Raw genomic sequence first — 26,153 nt, 5'->3', positions numbered from 1 at the left:
CAGTTACAGCTCCTGTTACATTTCCATATTGCACACCACTAAAACAAACTAATGTATGACCAAGGTTTAAGAACACGTGTTTACAGCAAACTCAGCCCCAGCCTGTTGTCCCATCGGTTATATATGAGTGACAGTTACTGACAGCATCAAGGCTATAAATTAGAATTAGTAACAACTTCATGCATAAATGGTGTGAAGTTAGTTGAGTGGGCTTGGCTGAATTTAAGCAGCAGTGGGTTGTGTAACAGAACTGAAGAGCTGTTGGCTGAGGCCCCTTCCTGAACTTGAATTTTCAGGGTGTTTTCAGGTTGAGTGCTTCTGCTGCAAAAATATGTTGGGTTAGAATCCGTGAAACAATTTTAACGCTGAAGCTCCCCTGGTAATTTTGAGCGGATTCCTTAAGGTAGTCGGTCTTTGTGAGATGACATAACCAAGGACAGAACAAGCCAGCGCATCATTTTGTACACTTGCTGCCTCACCATTGAAACTTAATGTATCTGGCTCTTAATAACTCACTGGACTGTCCTCCAAAAAAGCTTGAAAGGGTTGATGGGACAAACTCTAAGTGAGATGACCATTTGCTTTTAGTTCCCTAATAAAAAGCAAAGAAAACTTAGCTGAATGCATCTATAGAGCTCCCTCTTCCAAAATACATTTGCAGTTAATTATTCACGGCTTTCTGAGAGCGAGCTCTATAGGCTGCCTTTTTAATATGAACTGCCCCTTAGATTGGAAAGTTGCCATTTATATGTAGAAGAGCCACAGAAGGTTGCAGCTGAAGTTTGTCATCTTATAAATGTATTTTCTTCTTTTGTATACACACAGCGGGTGTTTTCCCTGGTTTCTTGAGGCTCAGGTGAACCAGGACTGCAATTTTATGCCAAATATTCATTACTGAGGGGTTTCTCGTAACTGTTGAATAGCTGTGCTGATTAGGGCAGACTTACCCTGTCTGGTGCCATTAGTCCTTTTCCATAACAAAATACACGTTCAGAGAGAATAAAGCACTTGGTGCGAGAACACATTCACACAGGTAATCTGAGTGAATTTGGCAAACAGAGGCACAAGAACAGGTGGGTGAGGGTTTGAGTCCTATTAAACGGGTCAGTCCAGTTTTTTTTTTTTCCAAAAACTAAGTGCAAATTTTCCATCAGTGACTTCATGTGCTGTTATTTCCTTGGTAGTAGGAAAAGGAAAGAAAAAAGGTAATTAATTCATGGGGAAAAAAACCCACAGTGTTTTTCCTTGTACTGGATCCAGACGCAAAAGCGCACACATGTGTGGTACGGCACCCCAGAACACTGTGGTTTCTGCTCTCCACGATGTAGGTGAAGGAAAATGCCTCATTTTTGTAGTTGTCTAAAAACAGAATTTAATTAGCGTTTTTTTAGGTAGCAAGTTCATTTCTGTAGTCTGAGGGTGAGGCATTTCTGTTGTGACTGAGGTCAAAATTCTCCTTGACTTAAAGAAATCTTGCAGAAGGTCTTCAGAGTTTAGTTGCTTCATTTGTGGAGGAGTTTTATCTAAGTGAATAGTAAGAAACAGTTTGTTCTTTCATACGTATTTGACAAATGAAGTAAGTGTCGGGCGTGATAAGGTGTGTCCAGTGTGTGAGGACACAGTATGTTGCACAAAAGTAAAATAAAAAATAGCTTAAAATCAGTATTTGACAATGATTCATGGCAATTACCGAAAGAGAGAAGCCTTAATGAATTTCTTCCCCTGAGGAGCAGAGTATTTTTATGGTTGAATGTTGCTTCCTTAAGACACCGTTTAGGAATTTCTTTTTATTTATTAACCTAAGTGACAGAATAAAGTTTACCCAATATCTGGAGTTAGCTAAACAAGACCTTGGTGGCGGCCGTGCTGGGGACAGACAGTGTTTGTGTGTGGGGGCCACAGGGAGACCCGATCACAGCTCCAGCCTTCGCCCTGCAAAGCCGCATAGCATGATGTTCCCCGCATCGCTTTTTCCCTTTGGTAATGAACTGAGATGAGGAGAAAGACATGGATGCAGGCCAGTTGCAAGTGTCCGTGATGGAGACACCGGGTGCGACGCTGCCATGTGGCTTCAAAGCCGGGTTTCATGGCAATGCCAGGGTGAGCTGGTCTTGTGTCTTCCAGGGAGCAAACGTGAATGCCTCAGAGCTTTGTGCACGCTTTCTCTTCCTGAAGCAGTCACAGGCTGCTAAAAAGAGCTTAAAATGAAATACTGTGCCATATATTGAAAAAGAAGTCCCACAAGCTTAGGGAAAGTGTAGGGCTGCAAAGCTCAGCTTTGCTCCCATAAGCCGCAGTGACTTAGCAAGCAGTGTTCAGGGGGCAGGGACATATACGATACTACGCTACACTCGCAGACTTCACAACCAGGCTTCTTCATCTAATTTTGTTTCTTTTCAACTATTCAGGCGCAACGTACTGAGCTTGTCCTCGGGAATTGAACATATTGGTATTATCAAGTGGGATCTAGCACTGTGTCTTCTCCTTGTCTGGGTGATATGTTTCTTCTGCATTTGGAAAGGAGTCAAGTCCACTGGGAAAGTAAGTGCTCTTTTACCTTTTTTCTAATCATTGCAGTTAGCAGATGTTAGGAATACAAAGTGTGCTGTTTTTAAAGCTATTCACTATGCCCTTGCAAAAATACATATTTTTTTCACTGAATAAAAGAGGGACTTGGATTCAGCTGACATTAGAAAGTGATTGCCAGTTCCCAAAATGCCCATGAGTCAAGTGGCCGTTACTGGAATGGCATCAAGAGGCAGATACCAGCACGGTTCGAGTACCACTTCATCTCTCTGGGGACGAGCGTCCCGCTGGTCCGTGTCGTGAGCCTGGAAGGTCTTGGGCTTGCGACGTGTGGTGCTCTGCGCTCCCTGGCCGTGCTCTCACACCGGCCAAGTTCATTCTCGGTGCAGGGGGCTGGATGTTAACATAGCTGTGGTAGGGATGTTTTAAGTCAGTGGAAACTGCTGGATGCACAGCATTTTTGAAATGCTGCTCGCTTACAGAAGAGCTCCATGTAGACACCGAAGACTAAACTTCATTACTCGTTTAGAAGCGCTGTCATTTACAGAGATCTTGGATAGTTTGTGTTTTTAGTCTCATTGTGTGCTCTTTAGTAGCATGTTTTCCTTTAAAGGATAACAAATCATTCCTGAACCTCATCCTGCTCCAGTGCAAGAAACAAATAACAGAAAATCTTGACCAGTCATTTAACAACATGAAGCACAATATTATTGCCCCTTGCTTACAGTACTGATTTTAAATCTAGTTTAATGAGAAGAGGCTTTTGAAGCCATTGCACGTGTGTGGCTCTTAGCTTTCAAACCTGTTGGTTGAGGCAGCATTTCAGATGAACCTAACAGAGACTGAGAGGTCTCTAGACACTAAGCTCCGATACATTTCTTGTCAACTGAGTGGAAGGGAGCAACCCTGTTAGTGTCCCACCTGAGAGAAAGGCCAGAGCCGGAGCCCATCTTTTATCAGCCTCCAGTGAAGCCCAAGAGGAGCGAGCAATTGCAAATGCCTCAAATGCAGAAAAAGCATCATTTAGCAGTTTTATTTTGTTACACGCTGCAGAATCAAGCAGGAGACAAACCTCCGTAGGAAGCCAGACCTCATTAGTTCCACAGTTGACTAAACTACTTGATTTACTGTCGTTTCTCTCTTGCTTTCCCTGATTTTTATCATGGAGCCTCATTAAAATCACGCTGGTAACTTACCCTGGATTCCCGCCAGCTTTGTCCCATAGAACCTCTCCCACACCTCTAAAGCATACGTTGACAAAAATATTTGCTTCTCTTTTCCCTCTGATTGATGTGACCCAGCGAGGCGATTGTGTAAATTTTATTATAAAGGTGAATGCAATAAATCTCCTTCAGCAGCCGAGTCGCAGCACATGTTCCTGCAGTACCTGGTGTCTGCTTGCGACAGGTTGTGGTAGCTCTGAGAGGTTTTTCCAAGCTCCCTATGGTACACTATTTCCAGCCCCTCTGAAGGTAACAGGTTGAAAACAAGTCTGTTAAAATCGGTTGTCTAAAGATTTGTGTTTGCTGGGTATCCAGCAGAACGGTCTCATTTCTAAGACAAGGCGGTTGGTAGGGATTTGCTGCCTCCTCTCCGCAGCATCTGAGCTCGTGCCGAGTCAGAGCCCGACAAAACCATTGGAAAGTCTCCGGTTGACTCCGTTAACTTTGGGGTCAAACAAAAGTAAACTGTAAACTCTAACGGAGGACTCGAATTATTTGAGAAGTCTAGTTTACTTTAGTGGATGGTTGTTTATAGCACTTCCCTGCTTTCCAGCGTGTTAATGGCTCTTTGGAGAGCAGGGGGAAAAAATAGCGACATAGTTTTTAAATCTCATAGTAGCGTATTGGACAAATAAACACAAAATCATGAGGAAAAATAATAGTTGTGCTTATGTTTTGGATGTTGTGCTTGATCTTAAAAATTCCTCCAGCATTACGAGAGAATCCGTACCTGCAGTGCGAAGGCCACTTGTGAGTGTTGTTCACTCAGTTCCTGCAAATCTTGCTTGTAAGAAAATTTTGATTTTCTCATAGAAAGCATAGAAATCCCCCTTTTATCCCTCCGGTTTTGGTGAAACTAGGCTCATGTGCCATATATATTGTCAGTGGAAAATATACAGAAAATTCAAGGGGAGAATTAAAAAGCATATGTATGAAAAGGTTTCCTTGCGTTTTACGGAATCAGTCTGGCTCCATGAATGATTATGGCAATGCAGTCTTTGATTTCTCCTCATTATTCTCAGAGGACACACTTAAGAAGAAAAATGGTACATCCCACAAGCTTTGCTGTAGTTAAACAAATTCTGGAAAACACCAATATATTTTAAGTCGTGGCAGCAAACTGTAATTACCTGGGGGGATCATCTGACTCCAGGAAAAACACCCTTTCTTGGAGAGTAGTGATTCTTGATTGCAACACAGCAGTTATATAAAGAATGAGCGAAAGCACTGGTGAGCAAAGAAGAATGTTAGAGGTCAAAAAGTGTGGGTCTAAAGATAGAACTGTCCAAACGCAAGCTCAATTAACCCTCACACTGGAGATTAAAGCAAAGGGCTCTTTCATCAAATGAATGAGAAGATAACAAGAAGTAGGCTGTTGTTCAAAGGGAGTGGGAATAGAGGTTAAAGATAATGAAGACATATTCTCAAAACGGGATGAATAGATCCTTAGTTTCCAGTAATGATGTTGCTGAACAGGCAGCAAGGGCAAGAATGAAGTTAAGGGACTGGAAATTACCGGCGTTGAGGCTGATGCCAACCTGAAGGGCTTCATGCACTCAAGGCGATGGGAAGGGAGATGCAGGAGCATGGACCGAATTATCCTCATCTCTGACAAAAGTGTGCTGTTGCCTGTGAGAGCGGTGCTGAGGCTGCGCAGCAAAGTTGGAGGTAGCCGCAAAAGCCACGCCGCTGCAGAAATACAAATGCAGCCCCTATATTTAAGCCCCTTCTCGATGTAAGAGTTTCGGGCTGTCTCAGGGTAGGGCTGGGGAGGGCGCAGCGTTGTTTGCAGATAAGTCTTGCGAAACACTTTGCAGGTTTTGAGTTCAAATAAAGAATGAGGTAATGCTTTGGGCACCCGCAGCCAGGGGATCTCTCCAGCTGCCCCGGCCAAGGCGATGTCATGTGAGGAGGACAACCAGGGCAAAGGCAGATTTTCTGACCGAAATCATGAGTTATATAAAATCCTGTGTGTCTCTGCCTGACGTGACCTCTGAATCCACTTTGCCTCAGGCCTAAGCAGTAAGATGGTGAAGACCATTATACTAAAAGTCAGCGCAGAAACACTCAGGTTGGGTCCTTTCTAGGTATGAAGGGGCTTTGAATTCTCATCATTAGATCTCTTGATCCTGGTGCCACAGACTAAACTTACCTGTTTTTTTTATTTAAATTGCCAGGTAGTGTACATCACTGCCACATTCCCATTCATCATGCTCCTTGTTCTGCTCATCCGTGGCGTGACCCTGCCTGGAGCTGCAGAAGGCATCAAGTTTTATCTTTATCCCGATATCTCACGGTTAGCCGACCCACAGGTACAGAACTGGGAGTGGGGAGCGGGATGATTTCCTATGCAAAGGAGAATGGTGGAGGGTGATGGTGGTGATATAATGGCAGATTTTTTTTCCCCACAGTCTTTAGAGATATAAATATAGCATGAACATTAATGCTGGGTTATATTTTCCAGAGATCTGCTTGAGAAGGTCGCTGTTAAATGTGTTAATGCATCTTTCCGTGTGTATGTACGTGTGTGTATGCGTGTGTATTTTTTTTTGTATCAAAGGACTCTGAGGCTGTAGACTCTGTCCCGTTATACAATCTCAACTTTCTTGTTGGTAAGGTAAGGGAGATGCATTTTTTTTAATGAGGATAGCCTTTAGTTTCAAAGCAGAGACGCGTGAGCTTCACAGATGGAACAACAAGCGACAACTGTGAGTACCAGTGTCACTTAGTGTCAATAGGAGGAGACTGGGAAAGAAGGGAATGAAATAATAGAAGAAAGAAGACCCATGGAAAGGTGGAGAAAAATGCTTTCAGCCCTGGCTCGTGGGAGCTCGGCTTGCTCTTTCTGTATAGGCTGCGATGAGAGTCATGTCTGTGCTCACTTGTGACACTTGAGCAGACCAGCATAATTTCTGCAAATGGTGATCACATGAGAAATGAAAAAAATTGCAATATCCACCCCAAAAATAGAAAACAAGGGATTTTTGAAAATAACAAAATGATGGTCACAGCGAGAGAGAATGTTTTTCTTTGCTATTTCTTTCTAACGAGTAGGTGGTTAAGTAGGAAAAGTATAATTGAAAGAAACATTGCAGAAACTTGGTTCGTTCTCTACTCTTGCCGTCTTTGTACAGGACACCCGCTTTATAGGAGGCATTATATTTTATGAATGAATCACCGTTTATAGGACTCTTGTCATTTTTATGATCTACTCTTAGCCCTAAGCCCAGCGCTGAGGTGGTGGGAGGGAGGAGGGGACGATCTACATTCTTAATTCTTGCTTACTTAGACTCCTTAGTGTTTCTACTGGCGTTAGCAGAGTTGCGTTATCAGGAAGAAGCGAACAGATGGGATTCGGTGGATGCATTTTGATAGCTTTCTATGTATTTTCTAACCGAGAAGTTGATGGTGTACTGCTATTTCACTCTGTATGTTTTTTTAATGTAATCAGGAGAATCATGAGACTGAGATCAGATACGTATCTTATAAAGTGCATTGTATTTTACTTGTTTTTCCCCTACCCCTGTCGCTTTTTATCTTGCTTTTGAACAGATACAAAACCAACCAGAAAGCTAGAAAAATAAACGAACCAAATGCACAAATGTGTTTTCTCAAGCTTTTCACATCCTCAGTTTAGTGACTGTCAGCTGATTGTAACTGAAATGAGTTACCACAGATATAAGCAATGTTATAAATACTTCTGCATTTCCTATTGCTCTGAAACACGTTTATTGTCGCGCCAACAGGAAGGATCAGCTGAGCGACTAAGAAACTAGAAATACTGAGCATCTCTGGGGAGGTGATATGGGAACTGTTGTAGCGATGATGTTCTTGTGGGCTCTGACGCTAACAGTTTTCTTCTCCTATAAAAGCCAAACTTGCAAATGTGATGTTCTCTTTCCCTCTCTCCCTGACCCTTTAGCTATTACCCCCAATGGAAGCAATTATTGTGTTGATCTTTGCATAGTTTGAACTGTGTGTTTGTGTCAAGTGTTGCAATGCAACAGTGCCAGTAATAACAGTCTTTCTGTCTTTCCCTTCAGGTCTGGATAGATGCAGGGACACAAATCTTCTTCTCATATGCAATCTGCTTAGGAGCAATGACTTCTCTGGGGAGCTACAACAAATACAAATACAACTGCTATAGGCAAGTTTCCATCCAAGGGGGTTTAGTGTTTTAGCTAAATGATGTAAATAAAGTAGGGACAATGGGTTAATTTTTTTTTAATTAACTTGCTCCATGACATATGTGTGACTTAGGGACTGTTTGCTGCTGGGATGCCTGAACAGTGGTACCAGTTTTGTGTCTGGCTTCGCAATTTTTTCCGTCCTGGGCTTCATGGCACAAGAGCAAGGGGTGAACATTGCTGATGTGGCAGAGTCAGGTACGATGGTATTTGTGGCAGTGGTGGTGGGCACTGCCGCCCAGCGTGTGAGCAAAGTTCTGCAGACTCAATCAGCTAACATCTAAGCAATAAAAACAGGACAAGGTTTCCCATAATCTCCAGAAAAATAAGCACATTGTTGATTTGGGCTTTCACGTAGAGCAGTGAGGGTTAGCCGGGGTTGTATTGTTTACTCTGTCTTGATTAACAGGGCAGCGAACACATTTCCTAGAATGTGCTAATCCATTAGAGTTGAGATTAGATTTACAGTAACCACTCCATTATCTAGGGTCATTGATTCAACAATTTATTCCATCCTTCTTTTCAGACTAGCTTTATTTTCATGCAAATAACCAGTGCTTATGTATATTTTCATACCTTAGTTTTGCTTGCTCACAGCGGAGAGCTGCAGTGGGAATGTTACCTTGGCCTTTTGCAGGGACATACACGCAGACATTCCCAAATCTCCCTGAAAGCCAAGAGAAGTTGGAGAACTCCATCTCCTTGGTTCTGTGGACCATTTCATCCACCTGAACTCCAGCTGTTACAATCCTGTATGTGCCCTCTGTAGCTTCAGGGTGAGGTTGTCAGACCCACGAGAAGCCCATTTTGAAACTGGCTGCACACTTAGATTCCTCCCTTGGTTCAGAAACGTTCTTCCCATTAACATCCAGCTGCACACTTGCAGCTGAAGGAGGCTGAACCCTCATAGCAGGTGAATGTTTCTCAGACAAAACAGAAGACATTTTTCCCCCATGCAAGTCTTGTCCATGAGGGCAGGTATAACCATGTGTTCTCATGTAGAACCGATTAGATGGGAATTACCATTCAAAAATAATGAGTCAGGCCTCAACCGCCAAGAGGCTTAAAGCTAATCAGATTCAAGTAATAACAATGTCACCTGACTGCACTTTTGTCATTTCCTTCTGATTTCTTTTTCTTTCTGAGCGATTTTAATTCACCCACATAGTATTTGAAAGCTTTCCTCTGCTTTCCTCTGCAAACATGCTATTGAAATGCAAAAGTCAATAAGTCTTCTGATCACATGGCTCTGGAATTAAGTCTTTAAGAAAAATATCTCACTTCGCAAGGGCTAATGACAAACTAATGGCATTGGTGGCACCGCTGGATTCTTGGTGGCTGCAATTGGCACACCTCTCGCAAGTGTAATTAGTTAACAGTCTTGGCCAGAATGCTTATTTTGATCAGAGGTTGATTGCTTTGCTTGAAAACAGGAAGCAAGGGAATAATCCTATTGAATGAATCATAAATAGCCCCTTTTTTTTAATATGTAGGTGGATCAATTCCAAGAGTAGCATTTTTAAGTATTTCCACATGAGGTTTTTATCTGGTCAATATTTATTCTAATTTTTATTATTAGATCTGTGTTAAACAGGCAGCTATATCCCTGTTGCTTTACATTTTTAGAATTAAACCATTTTCTAGTCACGTTGGATTTTTAAGTAATTTCAAAATGCAAATTAACTAACAAACTTAGTGTCTACATAGCATTTTTTCATCAAACAGCTCAAAAAGCATTTTTTTAAAGGAGGGATTTTATATCTTGTTATAGGGACAAGAATGGCACTGATTAGCTTCAACACTCAGTTTTCAGTGTCTTGCATATTTTGCTGTCGATTCCTTCAGGTTTTCTACTTTATGTAAATTCAGCCCCAGTTGCTAATAGCCAGAGACTTCAACCATCTCACTGTTCAGTGGGTCGCCTGTCATCACCATGTGTCCTAAGGGATATTTTTACATGGCAGTAAACATCACCAAAATTATCCCAATGACTCCCCATGGGTTTCCTCGCTGCCTTTCTCAGCAGAGATTGAGTGCAGAGCCACCAGAGACCATTTGGTCCCCGTGGGATGAGTGTCCTACGACCCATGTGTGGCCATGGGGGAAGCTCTCACTGCTGACTTCTCAGTGCAGAGACATTCAGCAGGAGCTCGAGCCTCTTTTTTTTGGCCTTGCCTTTTTTAGTTTCTTACGATGGAAGGTCAGAACGGCTCCCCTGGGTCGGGAAAGGTGAGCAGAGTCACTGCCACTTGGCCATGCCACCAGGGAAAGGACATTGTCCACGGGGCCAAGACCTCCTGCTCCCCCCGTCTCGTCCCAGTGAGTTAAATCCCTCCTGTTTCCTTGTTTACACTCTTGCAAGCCAGGGGAACATCAACAAATTTGCTGACATCAGAACCTCATGGCCACATCTTTTTTCCTGTGCCAAATTCAGCCTTAGCGCAATGTGCCCAGGACACGCTTGTCAGCGAGCAGTGGCTTCTGCTGGCCCTTCACCGTCTCTAAAGGGTTTACATGACAGTTAAATCAGACCCCTGTGGCTTCCCAGAGTTTTAATAAACAGATTTATTTTTTTTTTTAAGAAATACTTTTAAAGGGAGAGAGGAAAGCAGCAGAGTCTCCACAAAGCCATAGTGAGTCCTGCCCAATCTGTGCTGTGTCTCTGGCTGGATAAAATACTTGACTGCCAGTGCAATTTGTAGCAGCGTTAAAGCAGCACAAGATTTGCCTTATTTATTTATTTATTTATTTATTTATTTATTTAAATCCCATTTGCAAACAAATTCCAATGAAGCAGGCCTGACTATAGCGCCTTGGGTTTCCTAATGCCGGCCCGCTCCCTGCTCTCCAGCTGGGCCGTGGGCCGGGATTGTGGCAACCTTAATTAGCTCTTAATACCAGCCATAAGTCCTTCACTTTTCCAAATACCCTTCAGAGCAACAGCGTTTCACCTTAAATACAATTTTTAGATTATTTATGTTCAGTCGAGGGGACACCAGGAACATTTTCTTTCACACGGACTTTTCTACTCTTTATACTTCAACACTTTTTTCAAAGGAAGATCAAAGCTAGCGCAGGGCTAAGGGCACAAGGCTGTGTCACAGTGCAAGGACAGTGTCACTGGCCAAAGCGTACAGAATTGCAGCAGGTTTTGAGGAGAGCAGTTTTACATCTGTCTCATCTATTGCACAGATCAGCTGCAAATACCATTGGTAGCGGTTCTTCCTTAGGAAGGATCTACTGCATCCACAGAGTCAGGAGGCAAAAAGCAAAGCCTCCCCCAAATTTGAGACATTCACCATTTTTTTGGTATCTTCTGTCATATAAAATTTTAGTTATGTTTCATTTTAAATAAAATTAGTTGCTCGATTGTTGGCTAATTTGTATTTATTTCTGCTCAAGTATTTTCAGTGACCTAAAGTTTTCTTTAGTTTGGAAAAAAAGTCATCATTTTTTTCCCTCTTTCTCTTGTTTCTTTTTCCATCTTTCTTGTTGGAAAGGAAAAGCAGGAGGTAGGAAGAGCATAGTTTGAGATTTTTTCTGTCCAGATGAGAGATAAGATTTCTGTCCCCACGCTGCAGCAGTTTAAAAAAAGTTCTTTTTCCTATTGAAAATCACTTGAATCCACTTGAAAATCCTGTTTTTTTTGAGGCTACTTAAAACAAGCGGATGAGCCAAGCGTTCCCAGGTTTAATCTGAATTTCAATCTGCCCTCAGAACATTTTGGCGGCTTCACCAAATTTCTGCAACCACTTTGAGAGCTTGCTGTCCATGCTGCGTTGCCAGTGTTCCCGTGTCCCGCTCAGAAAAGGCTCTTTTTCTCTCGACAGAAGCTCTGATGAGCAATAGCTGGTAGCTGCCGGCTCCAGATGAGCATGCAAGGGCTCTGCCCCTGTGTCGGGGTGTGGGTACCAGGGAGATGCCATCTTGGTCCATGCTGCAGATAAGACCCAGTCTAGTGATGAACCCTTGCGTACAAGACTTGGCTTTGCAGACCTGAGAAGCTGGACACTCAGTCCCAGCCCTGCTGCTGCTCCCAGCCTGTTTCTATCCATCACTTGGGGCTGATGTTGGTCGTATCAGTGGCACTGTGGCAGGTCTGCCGAGGCTGGCTGGATAGGGGCAGATGATGTGACAGCACGGGAAAGCCATTTTACACAAAGTGATTTTACACACCAGCAAATTTTTTCAGGGACCACAGCTATTATAAGTAGGAGTAGCCTGATCACCTCAGTGCAGCAGGGAGGGTTTGCAGAAGCGAAGGAGCAAACTCCCAGAGTGCAAACCCTGCTTTAGAAAAGCCGTGCTGGGTTCGGAGGTTGCATACAGAGGGAGGCAGTGGTTGTATTTAGCCAAGATCCCAGGGAGCGTTTGGAGCAGAGCCCCTTCCCTGCATGCAAAAGAGTTTCATCATCATCATCTTCATGGTGGCCATGTGGGCTAGCGGTGGGATCCTGCCATTCCCCCGGGTCACTCCTCCTCCCCTGCCCCCAGCCCTGTCCCGTGCCTGCGCGGGGCAGGTGTAGGATCACCTCCATTATTGGCATGTTTGAGACAGATGTTAAAACTGGTGATCTGTTAGCAATGGCCTTGGGGGTTTGCCTGTGGTTTCTGCTGTAGTCATGCGTGCTTCGATTTCAGATAAAAGAGCCAAACTGTTTCACTTCTGGTATTTCCAGCCGCGTTTGGATTTATCTGAACGGAACCAGGCATTCCTGCATTTGAGGGTGGCTACCTGTGTCAAAGAGCTGGTACTTACTATTTCTCTTCCCTTCCCCCTTTCCTGTTTTCTCTTTCTCTAGGTCCAGGCCTGGCCTTCATTGCCTACCCCAAAGCTGTGTCCATGATGCCACTGCCCACCTTTTGGGCAATCCTTTTTTTTATTATGCTTCTGTTGCTTGGACTGGATAGCCAGGTTAGTATTGTGGGTGAGAGATGGGGCTTGTTGTCTCAGCACTGCTGAGAAAAGCTGGTTTTATGGGCATGAGTTAAGAAGAAAGTACCTCTAATGCTTCTTAAGAGGAATTCGCCTGGACTGCTTTTTAGTACAGGGGCTGCAATTTGTTGGATTTCTTGATTGACAGTATGTTATTGCTCCATAAGTCTTTGTCATCAGGAGTTAATGGAGTTCACAAGACCAAGGTAGTACAACCTAACCTAAATATCGGTCCCAGTCTGGCCCAAAATACTACCGTTTTGGTCATGATGTGATGTTTTCCTACTTCAGAAAAGAGCTTAATCATTTTAAAATCATAAAAGACTACAGCAATCTGTTGCACAGTGAACTTCGTGCCATTGCAGTAACCTGCAGTGTGTCTACCCCATCATTAAAACACTCCGTAAGAATTGATAACTATTAGTAGTACAAGCTTCCATAGTCGCCAAGTGTCCAAAAAGAAAATCAAAGCCATTATGAGGCACAAAAAGCACAAAATGTTTTGTACCGTGTATCCAGGGCGGCTTCATGAACAGTCAGAGGACAAAGCCACAGCCTTTTTCAGTGGCCTTAGTCTCGCAGCAGCTGAGCAGCCTGAGGTTCTGTTGGTTTTCACTTCACCAGTGCACATTCATTTCCTCCAAACAGGCCAGAAAGCATCTCGGGTTCCAGCTGTACTAATTTTATAGCACACAGTGCTCTTAATTAGTGAGCATGGAAAAACTAGAAAGTTCAGTCCAAGAAGTTAGGTTATTTTTCCCAGTGGTTACTTATAGGAATGTTGGGCTAAATACTGCCAAGGAACTTGTAAATCATTTCTAGATAGTCCACTTGAAAGGAAACATGAGTGACCAGGGATTATGCAGTAACTACACATTCAAAATTGCTGAAGTTTTCAGCTTTCTGCACTCAAACGGAGAGTCACCAAGAGTATAAAAACCCAGTTGTTAAGGATTAAATGTTCACTTAGCCTAAACGCTCTCTCATATGAGGAGAAATCTCTAAATGGATTTTTACCCATTTGTTGTGTACTTAATCTCTTACATTTTTGATATTCAATTTGCCCGAAATTGCTCTTTACGGCTTAATCTTTGAACTCCAGTGAGCAACTTTCAATCATTCCAAAGTAAATGTGAAAGCGCCCAATGCCGTGGTTCAACAACCCTGTGCTTATGCAAATTGGAAGCTGTCTAGTAATTTTATAAAGCTCCTCACTGCGTAGAATGATTAAAACTAATTGGAGCGCTTAATTTCTCTCCTCCACCCCTCAGTTATTTTGGAGGGCAGTCAGGCAGGTTTCTGGAATGCTGGAGCAGTTTGAGATCAAATCAGCCCAAAGGAAGGGGTTGCATTTAAAAAGAAAACCAGTTTTGCAGAAGTCGAAGTTAACAAGTCAGGAGGCAATGAAATCAGGTGGAGGGTTTGCAGGAGGGGCTGTGTTTCCAAAGTGAAACTTCAGCTCATGGTCAAAGAGGGTAGAGTTGTTACATGGCACTTTTGGGCACTGTGAGAGCGATATAGATACTGGGTAGGAAAAGGCAGCTTTTCTTGAAATAATGCTACTTCATAGACTCCCCGTGATAACTCATTAGTTATAAGATAATGTATCCGCTTAAAGTGAAGGTCATTTCCACAGGGGCAGCCTTGGTTCTCCATGGTATCCTCGTGTCTTTAGTGAACTTGGTGCTTTTGTACCTTGCCAGGCTGGAAGTGCAGCTCAGCTGAATGATCCCGTCTTCAGATTTGCTTGGGCACAGCTCAGTGGTTGCTTTTCTCCATCTAGTTTCTGATTAACTTTAAACTTTTGTTCAAATCCAGTTTGGGTTATTTGGTTATTCAAGTTACACACCTTACATGTAGTTTTCCAGTGGAAAGTCAGTACAAATACAGTTATCTGGAAGCTAGATAAAGAAGGATTTTTAGCTCATCTATTCAGAGCTTCATTTTTGGTTTAAACATACAGATAATTTATAAAATTTATAAAATCAGAACAGACAAGTTCAGTCAAGAACGGCTGCTATTTCCCATCAAAGTTTGCTGTCCCTCAGCTGGATTTGCACTAGCGAACCCAGGAGGAGAGTTTTATCCAACTGTGGAATTAACCCAACTAGTACTGCGAGGTTTTCTGACACACCAGAAAAAGGCTGGGAGGTACTTTCTTAGCTGAGGCTTTTTTTGAGTGATTCCTCTCTGCCTCTTTTCTGGCGTACATCTTGTATTCATCTGGAACAGCTACAACATAAACCCCACATAAGTCCCTTCCTGTCATCGAATTAAGTTCCATCATCCTTGCAGCTTACATTTCCAGAGCCCCTTTGGTAGTTCCTAAGGCCGCTAGGAAATGAACAGCAATTCGGAAAGCTTGTTCCAACCTGAAAACAGCCCCCGCGCTTCATCCTCTGGGTTCCAAAGGAACGGCAAAGGAATTTACTTATCCAGAGCAGCATTTTGCCGCTGAGCACAGTTCTGGTGTTGCTGTGGAGCGTTTTTTCAAGTACGAGCCCGGATAAAATGCACAACGGGTGATTTTCAACTCACATTTCTTTATTGTTGTTTTTTTTTCCCTCTAGTTTGTTGAAGTTGAAGGACAGATCACGTCATTAGTTGATCTGCACCCATCCTTCCTAAGGAAGGGTTACCGACGGGAAATCTTCATCGCTATAGTATGTTTCCTTAGCTATCTTCTGGGACTAACTATGGTGACTGAGGTGAGTAGCACTGGTGCTGGAATTTGCCGTCTTTTTTAGCCAGTTTTTAGATGAATTTTGCCTGCACAGAATCAGCCGCTCGGAGAAGCGCTGCTCCTTAAATCTACAGAGTACCTTTCATCCCTAGATCTGAAAGGATTTTGAAAGGGAGCTCTATGTTGCCCTCCTTTTCTGTCAGAGGAACAGAGAAATGAAATCTCATTAAATTCAATCTGATCTCAAGTACTCATCAACAGCAGTATGAATATTAACATCTGTCTGCAAATGATGAAACACATCAGGAACCTTCGGCAGAGCAGATTAAGAATCCATCCAGTGCATGCAGGGAAAGAGATTTTTATCTTAGTTACACAGATATGAATCGATTAAATACCCCTGGATTTATTCTTGTATAAACAAGATGGGAATATGTTCCAGTGGCTGCACTGTTGTGATATTTATCTCCAAAATAAAATCCAAGCCAGGTTTCAAAAACAACTGGAAGAGCATGGTGGTGCAAATTAAAATAACACCTGCAACAGAGGTGCCTAATAAACACAGTTTTTCAAGTAAAAGTGCAGGTATATGTTGGTCAGCGTAGCGAGAGCAAAGATTCCAACATTGTAGCATAGAATTAGAATGAAATAATGAACTATTCTCATAAAGTCCTTCCACTCGATTCATAAACAAAGTCCTTCCTGAGGAACTGACTTCCATCTTTAGTATTTTGGAGACATTAATGTTAGGAGGTGACTTATTATTTCTTTACATCATTTGTTTCTATAAATGCCCATCCTAAAATACTTCTAAGAAGGAAAGATTTAAGTGTCTCAGTAGCTTAGACTAAGTGGCTTAATTTTGTTTAATCGTTGTCTTGTTTGGAATGCTTCGTGTAGTAAACATGCATATTCCTGGGGGAAGGTAATGCCAAATATTTACTTTACCTAAGTGCTTGATATTTCTTCTTGTTAGACTGTAATCATTAAGATATGTTGATAAATATGACTGGGACCTGAGCCTGAAGTACTCTTACTTTTTTCCTATTGGATCCTAATCCGTTGTGTCTCTCTTTTACAGGGTGGCATGTATGTTTTTCAACTCTTTGACTACTATGCAGCTAGTGGTGTATGCCTTTTGTGGGTTGCATTCTTTGAATGTATTGCTGTAGCCTGGGTTTATGGTGAGTGAGAATCTTTTCATCTGATACCTTTTGATGAGTCAGTGACAATTTTGCGAGCCAAACCTTTCATCTTCAGCCACCCCAGCATCTTCTTCCCAGCAACAGACACATGCCATTCATATAAATTTGCACTGACCTCTTGGAGACAAAATTGCAGCTGGGATGAAGCCAACCTCCAGTGTTTTTCCACACAAAAATGAGTATTTTTCCATTGCCAATTAATAAAGACACAATTAGGCGTTTACGTTTGCTATGCTTACAGATAAGAGTTGAAAGTCTGGCCAGCCGTGAAAATTTCTGTTTGTCTCAGAGAATTCCTTCTCAAAGCTGCCAACCAAATGGGAAATACAAAAAGCCGACAGAAAAGTGTATTCTGTCCCATTTTGTTCGGGCGATGCTGGGTGCTGAGGTCTGACAGTAACCTCTGTATCTGCCTGAGACGGCAGCTTGAGGACGGATCAGATGTTTGTTGCTCTGAGCTGGTCATTTCCCTGATTTTTCATGTACTCCATCTCCTTAAGAAAGCAAAACACACAATGCCTTCTTTCTGCATCCATCAAATTTCTGTAGAAGCAGGGTGGACCATTGGGTGCGTGACGGGATCGGGAGGGATTAGCATCACACTCCTGCATCCGGATAATGAGGGGTGTGTGGGATGAGAGAGCCCCCCCAACCTTTGAGCTTCTCAAGGAGAAAATCACCTTGAACTTCACAGCCATGGGAAGCACTTGAGGAATGCGTCTGACACCCTCGTCTTCCCTTTAAATACCACTTGGGGAGAACGGGAAGGCGGCAGTAACCTGCAGTTTATACGTTCAATTCTGATGAATGCTCTCACTCTCTGTTGCAGGCGCTGATAATATTTATGATGCCATTGAGGATATGATTGGATACAGACCTGGTCCCTGGATGAAATGGAGCTGGATTGTGATCACACCAGTTCTCTGCGTGGTGAGTGCTGGCCTGTGCTGTTTCCAGTCTTCACACAGCAGCTCTGAGCCACCTCTCACTGGTTCTCCTCAAGTGAAGGCTGTTGCATTCAGAGGCCAATTTGCGAAGAGCTGCTGGAGGCTTGAACATGCCCCTCAAAGACATCATCTTCTCAGATGTTAGCTGTTAGCGGGACAACTCTCTGCTGCGCAAATTGCAGTTGGCTACATTTGAGTGGGTTTTTCTTAGGACTGGTAAAGTACTACATTCGTGACACAGAAAACTCACTCTCCATAGAGTAGTCCCTACTTTAAGTGAACTGCTAGGCCATTTTAACCAAGAGTTGTGCAGTCTGAGGCAGACACTCAGCTTGAAGTGCTTCATTGCCTGGGGAGAACATCCCGGTAAGCTCCCTGCAATGTACAGCAAATATTTGTGCCCTGAAGAAGAACAGGCAGTGCTACAGCTGTTCAGCACCATTGCTTAACGCCCTATTGTCAAGCAACAGTTTACCTATAAGCAGATGCTCTTTCAGTTATTTAAATCTAAGAATAGTGCCCCAAATTTGTTTGAAATACACATGGTATCCATCAGCTCCATCTTTCACTGCCTCTCTTCCTTAGGGCCAGTGATAGCACCAGAGCCATACTGCTTTCAGCATTTTTGAGCCTCACGTTGTTTTCCATTCTCATCCACAGGGGTGCTTTATCTTTTCTTTGGCCAAATACAAACCACTGACCTACAACAAGGTCTACACGTACCCAGACTGGGCAATCGGCCTGGGCTGGGTTCTTGCCCTTTCCTCCATGATCTGCATCCCTATGGTGATGGTCATCCGCATCGTGCAGTCAGATGGGTCGCTCATTGAGGTAAGAGCAACCGGTTTTCTGTCCAGAGGAGAAAGGAAGCTTTAACTTGCTTTGTTTTATACAAAATAAGCACAGTGCTTGGAAAACTGCCACCTTGCCCAGGTAGGGCAAAGTTGGGTGCCTCTCCTGCAGTGAATGCAAATAAGACTGTTAAAGGTCACCTGTCCCTTGGGCAAACAGTAGAAACTGAACAAACATGAAGCCTTCTGTCCTCAGACAAACACCAGGTGATTTTACTTCTACAGTTTCTAGCGTGGCAGGTCGCTGCCTCCATGCGTAGACAAGCACTTAAGGACCGGGGCGCTTCCAAGTGCCAGATCTCTCTTCTCCAAGGAAGAGGGGGACAGGGAAGCACCATCCTACCAATCATTGAGAAAACAGGAGGGAGAGAGAGAACTTGGGTCAAACACGACCGTCTAAGAGCTCATTGAATTTCAGGGAGATGCAGATGCACCTGTGCACTGTGGGGCTCTCAGGCATGGCCTTTGCTCTGGGGGACTGGAAAAAGGTCAAACCTTCTTGCCAATGGGCTTCACTTTTGAGCTTTTTTTTCTTTTTTATTTTGTTTTTAATTCCTAATTAGTCAAAACACTGAATTGAGATTGCTCTGATCTTTGGAAACGTTTGGGCTGGATTCAGACAGCGCAGATTCTCTCTGGTTTTGCAGGCAGTCTCTTGCCCTTTGCAGTTCAGTGCAGGTTCCCCTGGTTTGTTTTCCTTCCAGTGAAAAGTTTTTAGAGGCTGTGCAAGCGTGAACCAGCAATTCTGTCCTAAGGTTTCAGATTAGTTTTGTTTTTGCCTAATGAGATGATCTTCAGTGCAGCCCGGGGTGTTCTTGGAGGAGAAAGTGGGACTCTTTGGGTTAGGAAAAAAGAGAGAATGGAATAAAAAAAGAACATTTCCCAGAGAACAAATTCTTGCGTTTGTTTTTCTCCAAGTGTTAATGGTCTTTTTCAGCTGTGGCCAGAGCACTTTCATTAGTGTTTATTTTCCTGCCTACATTGTCAGCATCTATTGAGAGAGAAGTCTAAAAGTAGCCAAAACACTCCACAAAGACCATGTTAGGGAAGGAAAAAGAGTAAACACTGGTCAGATGCCATTTAGTTCTTCCTTTGTGAACGGAGATGTAGGAGAGCAGTTGCCACTTGGCAACGAACGGCTGGGCGAAAAGGCAGAGCTGTTTCTAAATGGGGAAGGAGGACGCGCATAATTTGAGCAGCAGCTGCGGCGCCGAAAGCCCAGCGTGCAGGACGCTGGATGATGCCGTGGATGCCCTCTCGTGTCCGGCTTGCCCACGTCGGGTCGGGCTCTGCAGCTGAGCAGAAGTTGAACACTGTGCTCCACAGCCCGGGTCCCCGTGTCCTTACAGAGCCGCGCGGTGCACGCGCGTCCCTGACGGCCACCAGCCCCATCCTTGGCTTGCCACGTCCTGCACGTGGAGGTGCGGGGGGCGCCGCTCGCTCTTCTCACCTTTGTTTTCTTATTTCCTTTCAGAGGATAAAAGCGGTGGCCGCCCCCAAGGAAGTGAATCGGTGGTCCAAAGAAACGGAGAGCGGCACTCCCTTCTGCCCCAATGGAACTCCGAATGGCGGATTGATCAAGCCAACTCATATCATTGTGGAAACCATGATGTGAGCTCTCTCTGTGAGAGGATAAACCTGCTTTAACTGCCGTTTACTAACCATAGATTCTCATAGGACCAGGTTTACAGAGCTTTATATTTGCACTAGGATTTATTTTTATTTCTCACAGAGAAAGTTATTTTTTGTGTGTGTTTTTTTTTTAATATTTTGTAAGGTAATCACAGCAGATGTCTCTCTGTAGGGGGAGAGCTTTCATATCAGACTAGACATATTACAGGAATTTACTATTATTGGGTTTTTTTAAATATATATATCTTTATCTCTAAATATTATACACCTTACCACTTGAATTGATTGTCTTGCCAGCAATACATTCAAGTCTCAGAAAGCAATTAGAGGTGCTGGTGTGGTTGGGAGCAGGGTAACCTACAGAACACACAAAAGGAGCTCTGTTGAGAGATACGACTGAAAACAAAAAGACGCTGTTTCAAGAGCATTTCCAAAGGTGTAGTATTTCCACCCTCTGGTTCATTTGTGGTAAACGGCAGGCTTCAGGGTCACCTTAGGGAAAGGGTACAGTTAAGTTTAGCACAGTCGCTGAATAAAGATACAGGCGGGCGGCTGGAGCGGAGGGTTTGCCAGGGGGGCAGAGCAGTTGGGGGTGAAGCGCCCTGCGGCTTCCCCGGGCTCCGGGACCCTGTCACACAGATGAGAGGAAGGCGTTTGCAGGTTTTGGCGTGGTTCACTTCTTCTTTTTTAAAGATTTTTGTGTTTTTTCTTCCTTATTTCACTGAAGCGCATTGCGTGCTGTCTGCACACGAGCGGGGAGCTCGAGTACCCGCTCTTGAGTTTTGCAGCCAGGCACACTCTAGTGTGGTGGCACTGGATTGTGCAAACTGGGAGAGGCAGCGGGGGCGAGTGCTGAGGAGCTGAGAGGGGAAGAGCAGCACCTGCGCTGCAGATTTTCTTCGCTTGCTCATTCGTTTGCGTGTTAATTATTGGACTTTGGTTCCGGGCAGAAAAATAAAAGAATTCGTTCTGGACTCTGACCGCCCAAAGGTGAACGCAAACCAGGTCGTCCCGATGGGAGGAGCAAATCGCTCACCTACACCTGGTGTAACTGGTGTTTATAACAGACATGTTGTTAATAATAATAGTCATTAAGATAATAATATCAGTGAGCAAACAGGTGCTTTTCATCCATGTATCTCAAAAATGCTTTGCCAAGTTCAGTAACCGGGATTTGCTTTATTTATTTATTGGGGTTGAGGTTCTTCACTGTTGGAGGAGCAGCCAAAAGGACTCAGTCCCTTGTCCCATGTTCCTAAATAGCAGCAGTGGACCTAGGGCCCCCAGTCTCCTTGCCCATCATTGGGTTAAATTGTAGTTTTATATTGGTTTAGGGTGTGTGGAGGGTGCAGACGTATTTATGAGGCTTGTGAATTTTATCTGCTGAAGAAACAGGGCTTTTGGGGTTTTAAGTTAAAGCAAAGGGAACATGTAACACTGAAATGTGTTGTATTTGGTCAGAGGGAATTTTGTAGCGTTCCAGGTTAGACTGGGGAGCGAAGAGAAACCACTGCAAGGAGTGTAGGAATGGGGGTTCTGCTTCGTGTGGGCCAGGCGGGTGTTGCCATGGGCAGTTGCTCCCTGAAGACTGTCCAAGACATTAAACTTGAGCAGGTTGTGCTGGGAACAGGTTCTCTGGTGAAACTCAGCCTATTTCTTGTGGGCATTGTGTTCGGGCGAGAGGGGTATTTTTGTTCTTATAATACCACAGATAGGTTATCCAAAGCTATTTAGATAAAATGCTTGATAAAAGCAGAGTTTGTATCTACTTATTCTACTGTCAGCTTAGTTTGTCAGGGCAGAGGTTGACATTTCAACAGGAACATATCCAGTTCTTAACATTCCTACACAGTAGTTTTACTTTATTTTTTCTTGACCCATGGGCTAACTGGCTGCAGCAGCATTAACACTTGTTGATAAGCTTTTTGGTTTTCTCGTAACAGAAAAGGGGTGATTTAAAAGTAAGAGATGGACCAATATAATTTTTAAATAAAGAAAAAGCGGCCGGCATCCATAACTTTCCAAATCTTTCCAGTTTGAATTTGTCCACATTTCTACATCAGGTAACTGAATTGCAGCAACAAAACCAGCCCGGGCAGAACTGGTTTTGTTTTCTTTTTCTGGCCGCTGTATTAGGAGATGAAACTCTTCCAGTGCAGGAGATGGCAAACATCTAATGACACCTGCTGGGCCGGTGGCAGGAGCCATCCAGAGGTCACTGCAGGAATTCTCTGGGCCAGTGGGTGTCATCAAATGTGCCCAAAATAAACATGCATACAGCTTTTTTTTTTTAATTAATAAGCTTTAAGCATCAAAGGCAATTAAATGTAATCAGAGATAAGTCTCTTAGTGGGCTTTGGCTTGGACCCCCATTTTTGAGTTGCAATTGGTGTGTGCAGTAACCAGGCGCGCTTGCCTGGGGGAGGAGGGAGCAGCAGGTTAGGAGCTTCAAATTAATGGCTCCTGTGAGTGCAGATGGAACACTGATGCTTGATTTTTATTTTCTTACGTGTATACGTTGTCATACACGTGCGTTGGAGATATAGTTTGCACATCACTTTCGTGCTGAGACGAGCTTTAGTTAAGGAAACAAATGGTTTGGCTCCATCAAAGCTGCCTCTGGCGAGTCAGCCGGGTGTTGGTTTGACCTTCTCCCGCGTTGTGGAGAGCGCCCTTGTGTGCGGAACCAGAGGGCCAATACTACACCTTTCGAAGTACAACTACTCGCGAACCAGAACCCAGCCCCGTTTCTAGAGATACTGTGCCATTCAAATCAGTCGCTTCCATGTACCAAGGGAAAATGTCTCGCGCGTATGCAACAGCCTCCTTGGGACGGTCTCCGGCCCTGGTGACCGCCAGGAGGGCTGGGCCACCGGGGCTGAGAAATCATTGTTTCTGGAAAACAGTTCCCCCATCCCTTCTTCCCCTCAAAAAAGAAAAAAAAAAAAAAAAAATATATATATATATAGTCTTGGTTCATCTAAGGATTGAGTTCCAATGATAACACATTTTTACAGTTTTGGGGTTTTTTCCTAACACTTTTATCAGATTTTTGAACTTTTCTTGGTGATCAACTTGTGTTTCAGTATGATCCTCTGCCAAATTTATTAAACAACAATTTTTTTAAAAGACTCTGTGTTTTCTACCTATTTCTGACTGCAAATACAACTGATTTTTTTTTCTTGATTTACTCGTTTAAACACTTGTGACCTCTTTTACTTGTTTTATGTAAATGAGGAACTCTATAGTAAAATATCATGACTAGTCATAGAGGAACTGGTTTGGAAAAGCTGGTGCAGTTTTGGCATGAGATCTTTAGAACCAGATCCAGAATAAAACAAGACAAACCCCCACCTGTTCATATTTCATTTCTCTTTGTATTCATGGGTTCTTCTGGGCTTGAAAACGGCAGATTTTCAGCAGTATTATTTCCAGCTGAACTGAGATCGTAGGAATGTAAAGGGGAACGTTTACCCCACACGATTCTCTGACCTGTTCCTTGTTTTTCTCAATTCTCCAAACTTTTTCAGTTCATCTGTCACTAGTTATGATCTCACCGAATGGGCATCTATTGTAAGGGACTTTACCAGTAGTCTGTATTTTGGTATTTAAACTGTATGGTTTCATAAATAGAACTGTTTTTATTGTCGTCGTCGTTGTTCTCGTTTTCCTTCTCAGCCGTAGCTTTCCTTTCTCATCTGGTCCAAACAAATCCACACACTTAGAAAAGTCCTTCAAAGTGTGAGATAGTAGGTCCATGATGGATTTGTTCTTGTGTTTGTAACTGAAAATACAAAAGCCTGGCAGCCGTATTTGCCACTGAGAACAACGCTGGTGGTCGCCCTGCCGAAGCACCACGGCAAAACTGATTTTCACTGTTGTTCTTGGGGAGAGGAGGAAAACAAACAACAAACAAACAAACAAGTGCAGCCTTATGGTTGCTTTACCACCAAAAAAACCCCACCAACCATCAGCAGAGCCTTTGGTGTCACTGTCAGGAGAGCATCTGTGTTCAGTCCTGTGCGCATCCTCCTTCCTCAACTGCAGCTACTCTTGGCTCCTCTTTGTCTCAGCGTTAGACAAGTCGAGTAGATCTGAAGACACATGGACATTTCCATTCAATAGACCTTTTATAAGTCTTCTCCCACTCTGTTTTTTTTTTTTTGCTAAGGAAGCATAACAGTTTAATTGAGGTCATGCTTGTCACTCTCGGGTTCAAAGCTCCCACTTGTTGCGTCCATGACAAAACTCCATCCGTGGGAGAAGGATTTGAACATTTTTTTTTTTAAATAACTGATGATTAGTTTCCACATCTCGTGGTCGCCGCGGGATCACGTGTGGAGGCATAATGTATATAAAATGTTAAATAAGCTGTGTATTGAATGGAGTGGACAAGTTTTAGTTAAGCAGCTCGAGCACACTTGGAAAAAAGACGACCCTGACGTAATTTCCAGGAGATTCAATGGAAGTTGCTCACTTTCAGTAAAAAAAAAAAAAAAGAATAATAAAAAAATAATCTGTGTTTAAGTAGCTTAAATCTTTTGCCTTCATATGCACGTACACAAGTGAGGACATTGCTTCTGTTCGTAGGTTGCAAATCGTGTGTAAGTCTTGCAGAGCTGTTTAGGATGAGGATTGCGAAGGTTTAGGCACCACTTGCCTACAAAGAGCCAACGTGCCAGGGTGTCCAAATGGCCTTTCCTGACTTGGGGTGATGGAAGAGGGAAAGCAATGACAAAATCCCGGACCAAAAGGCCTCTCCAAGGAAGCCTTAGGGTTGGACTTGAAAACTCTGCTGGTTCCTCGCAAGTGCCACGTGGCTCCGGGTACGGGAGGGTGGGTGTGGGTCAGGACTTGGACTTGTTTTCTTGTTAAATGAGCATCCAAAACCTTGTGGTTCGGATTGACGTGTAGTCGTGTATTTGTATATTTGCATGAGCAAAGGTCAGGAACTGTCAGACTCCAGTAGCTTGTTTTATTTCTTGTAATCGAAGCTAAGCTTAAGAAAGAACGAATTCCGTGACACTTGACACTAGAGAAACACATGAAGTAGTAAAAAAGAAGCCCCAACACCCCAAAGCTCCATATTCCATCAATTTGGATTTATGGGAACGCTTGGTTAAAAAAAGACTTGAGCATAACGAGCACCAGCTGGAAAAACTGCCCATCCCGGCCCTGCATCCCCTGCTGGATCACGGCTCTTCTCTGCCAGCCCCAAAGAAACCTGTAGTGGACAATGCTGCTCTGCTTTAAGAAACAAGAGAGTAATAATTTAAAAAAAAAATTTGTTGTTGTTTCTATTAAAAAATAAATAGAGGAAAAAATATGTTTTTCTGTGTGTTTTTCTAATTGTCAGTGTGAATTGGTGATTTCACCTGTATCCCCAAATGAGCAGAAAAACCTTTAGACACTTGACATTTTGCAGGTTGAAAACATTAACAAATCAAATCACGGCCACATCCCATTTAAAGTGGAAAACAAGTGACAGGGCTTGTGACTGGAAAAGAGCCTGGCCCTGCTGGTAATGCCGGGCTGTTGAACGGCAGCACAAACAGCCTTTTGGTGTCAGTGCTGTGTACGGATTTGGAACAACCAGCACAGTGTCAGAATGGAGTCGCACAGCCCTGAGCTTTAGTAGTAAAGAATATATATCTTTTATTATATTTTTTTTAAAGGGTGTCATTTTTGAGAGGCTTTGTCCCCATGATGCACATCAGGAGGATGCTTGTGCTCCCTTTGCAGCAAAGGGCAATGTGGCCAGACCTGGGGAAAAAAATAAATAAAAATAAAAAATAATTAAAAAAAAAAGGCAGAAGAAATAATGAGGAAAAATATTATATTATTTAAAAAAAATTAAAAGGTTGGGCTAAGGAGCTGTGCATGTGTGCTTTTGTGTGCGTGCATATGTGGGGAAAGCTTCGTTCCTGTAGCATAGTACAGATTAGCACGACACACATTTTTTT

The 26,153-nt window shown here is 43.3% G+C and overlaps 1 protein-coding gene across 10 annotated transcripts in view; it reads left to right on the top strand.

Moving 5' to 3' along the window:
- The window catches only part of SLC6A6 (solute carrier family 6 member 6), a 115,462-nt gene extending 89,464 nt beyond the window's left edge, over nt 1-25,998 (top strand). For all 10 annotated transcript variants that reach the window (XM_005507541.4, XM_065075611.1, XM_065075615.1 and 7 more), the window contains 10 exons: nt 2,409-2,541; nt 5,927-6,061; nt 7,793-7,896; nt 8,010-8,134; nt 12,739-12,851; nt 15,443-15,580; nt 16,637-16,739; nt 17,590-17,690; nt 18,368-18,538; nt 20,033-25,998. In XM_005507541.4, coding sequence (XP_005507598.1) covers nt 2,409-2,541; nt 5,927-6,061; nt 7,793-7,896; nt 8,010-8,134; nt 12,739-12,851; nt 15,443-15,580; nt 16,637-16,739; nt 17,590-17,690; nt 18,368-18,538; nt 20,033-20,173 — 1,264 coding nt within the window. In that variant the 3' untranslated portion in view covers nt 20,174-25,998. The remainder of the gene's footprint in view (nt 1-2,408; nt 2,542-5,926; nt 6,062-7,792; nt 7,897-8,009; nt 8,135-12,738; nt 12,852-15,442; nt 15,581-16,636; nt 16,740-17,589; nt 17,691-18,367; nt 18,539-20,032) is intronic.
- The last annotated feature ends 155 nt before the right edge of the window (nt 25,999-26,153 follow it).

Source organism: Columba livia, chromosome 10, assembly GCF_036013475.1.
Source record: "Columba livia isolate bColLiv1 breed racing homer chromosome 10, bColLiv1.pat.W.v2, whole genome shotgun sequence".
Lineage (NCBI taxonomy): Eukaryota > Metazoa > Chordata > Aves > Columbiformes > Columbidae > Columba > Columba livia.
Note: the sequence above shows the minus strand (reverse complement) of the source record. Positions and strands in the feature narration are given on the sequence as shown.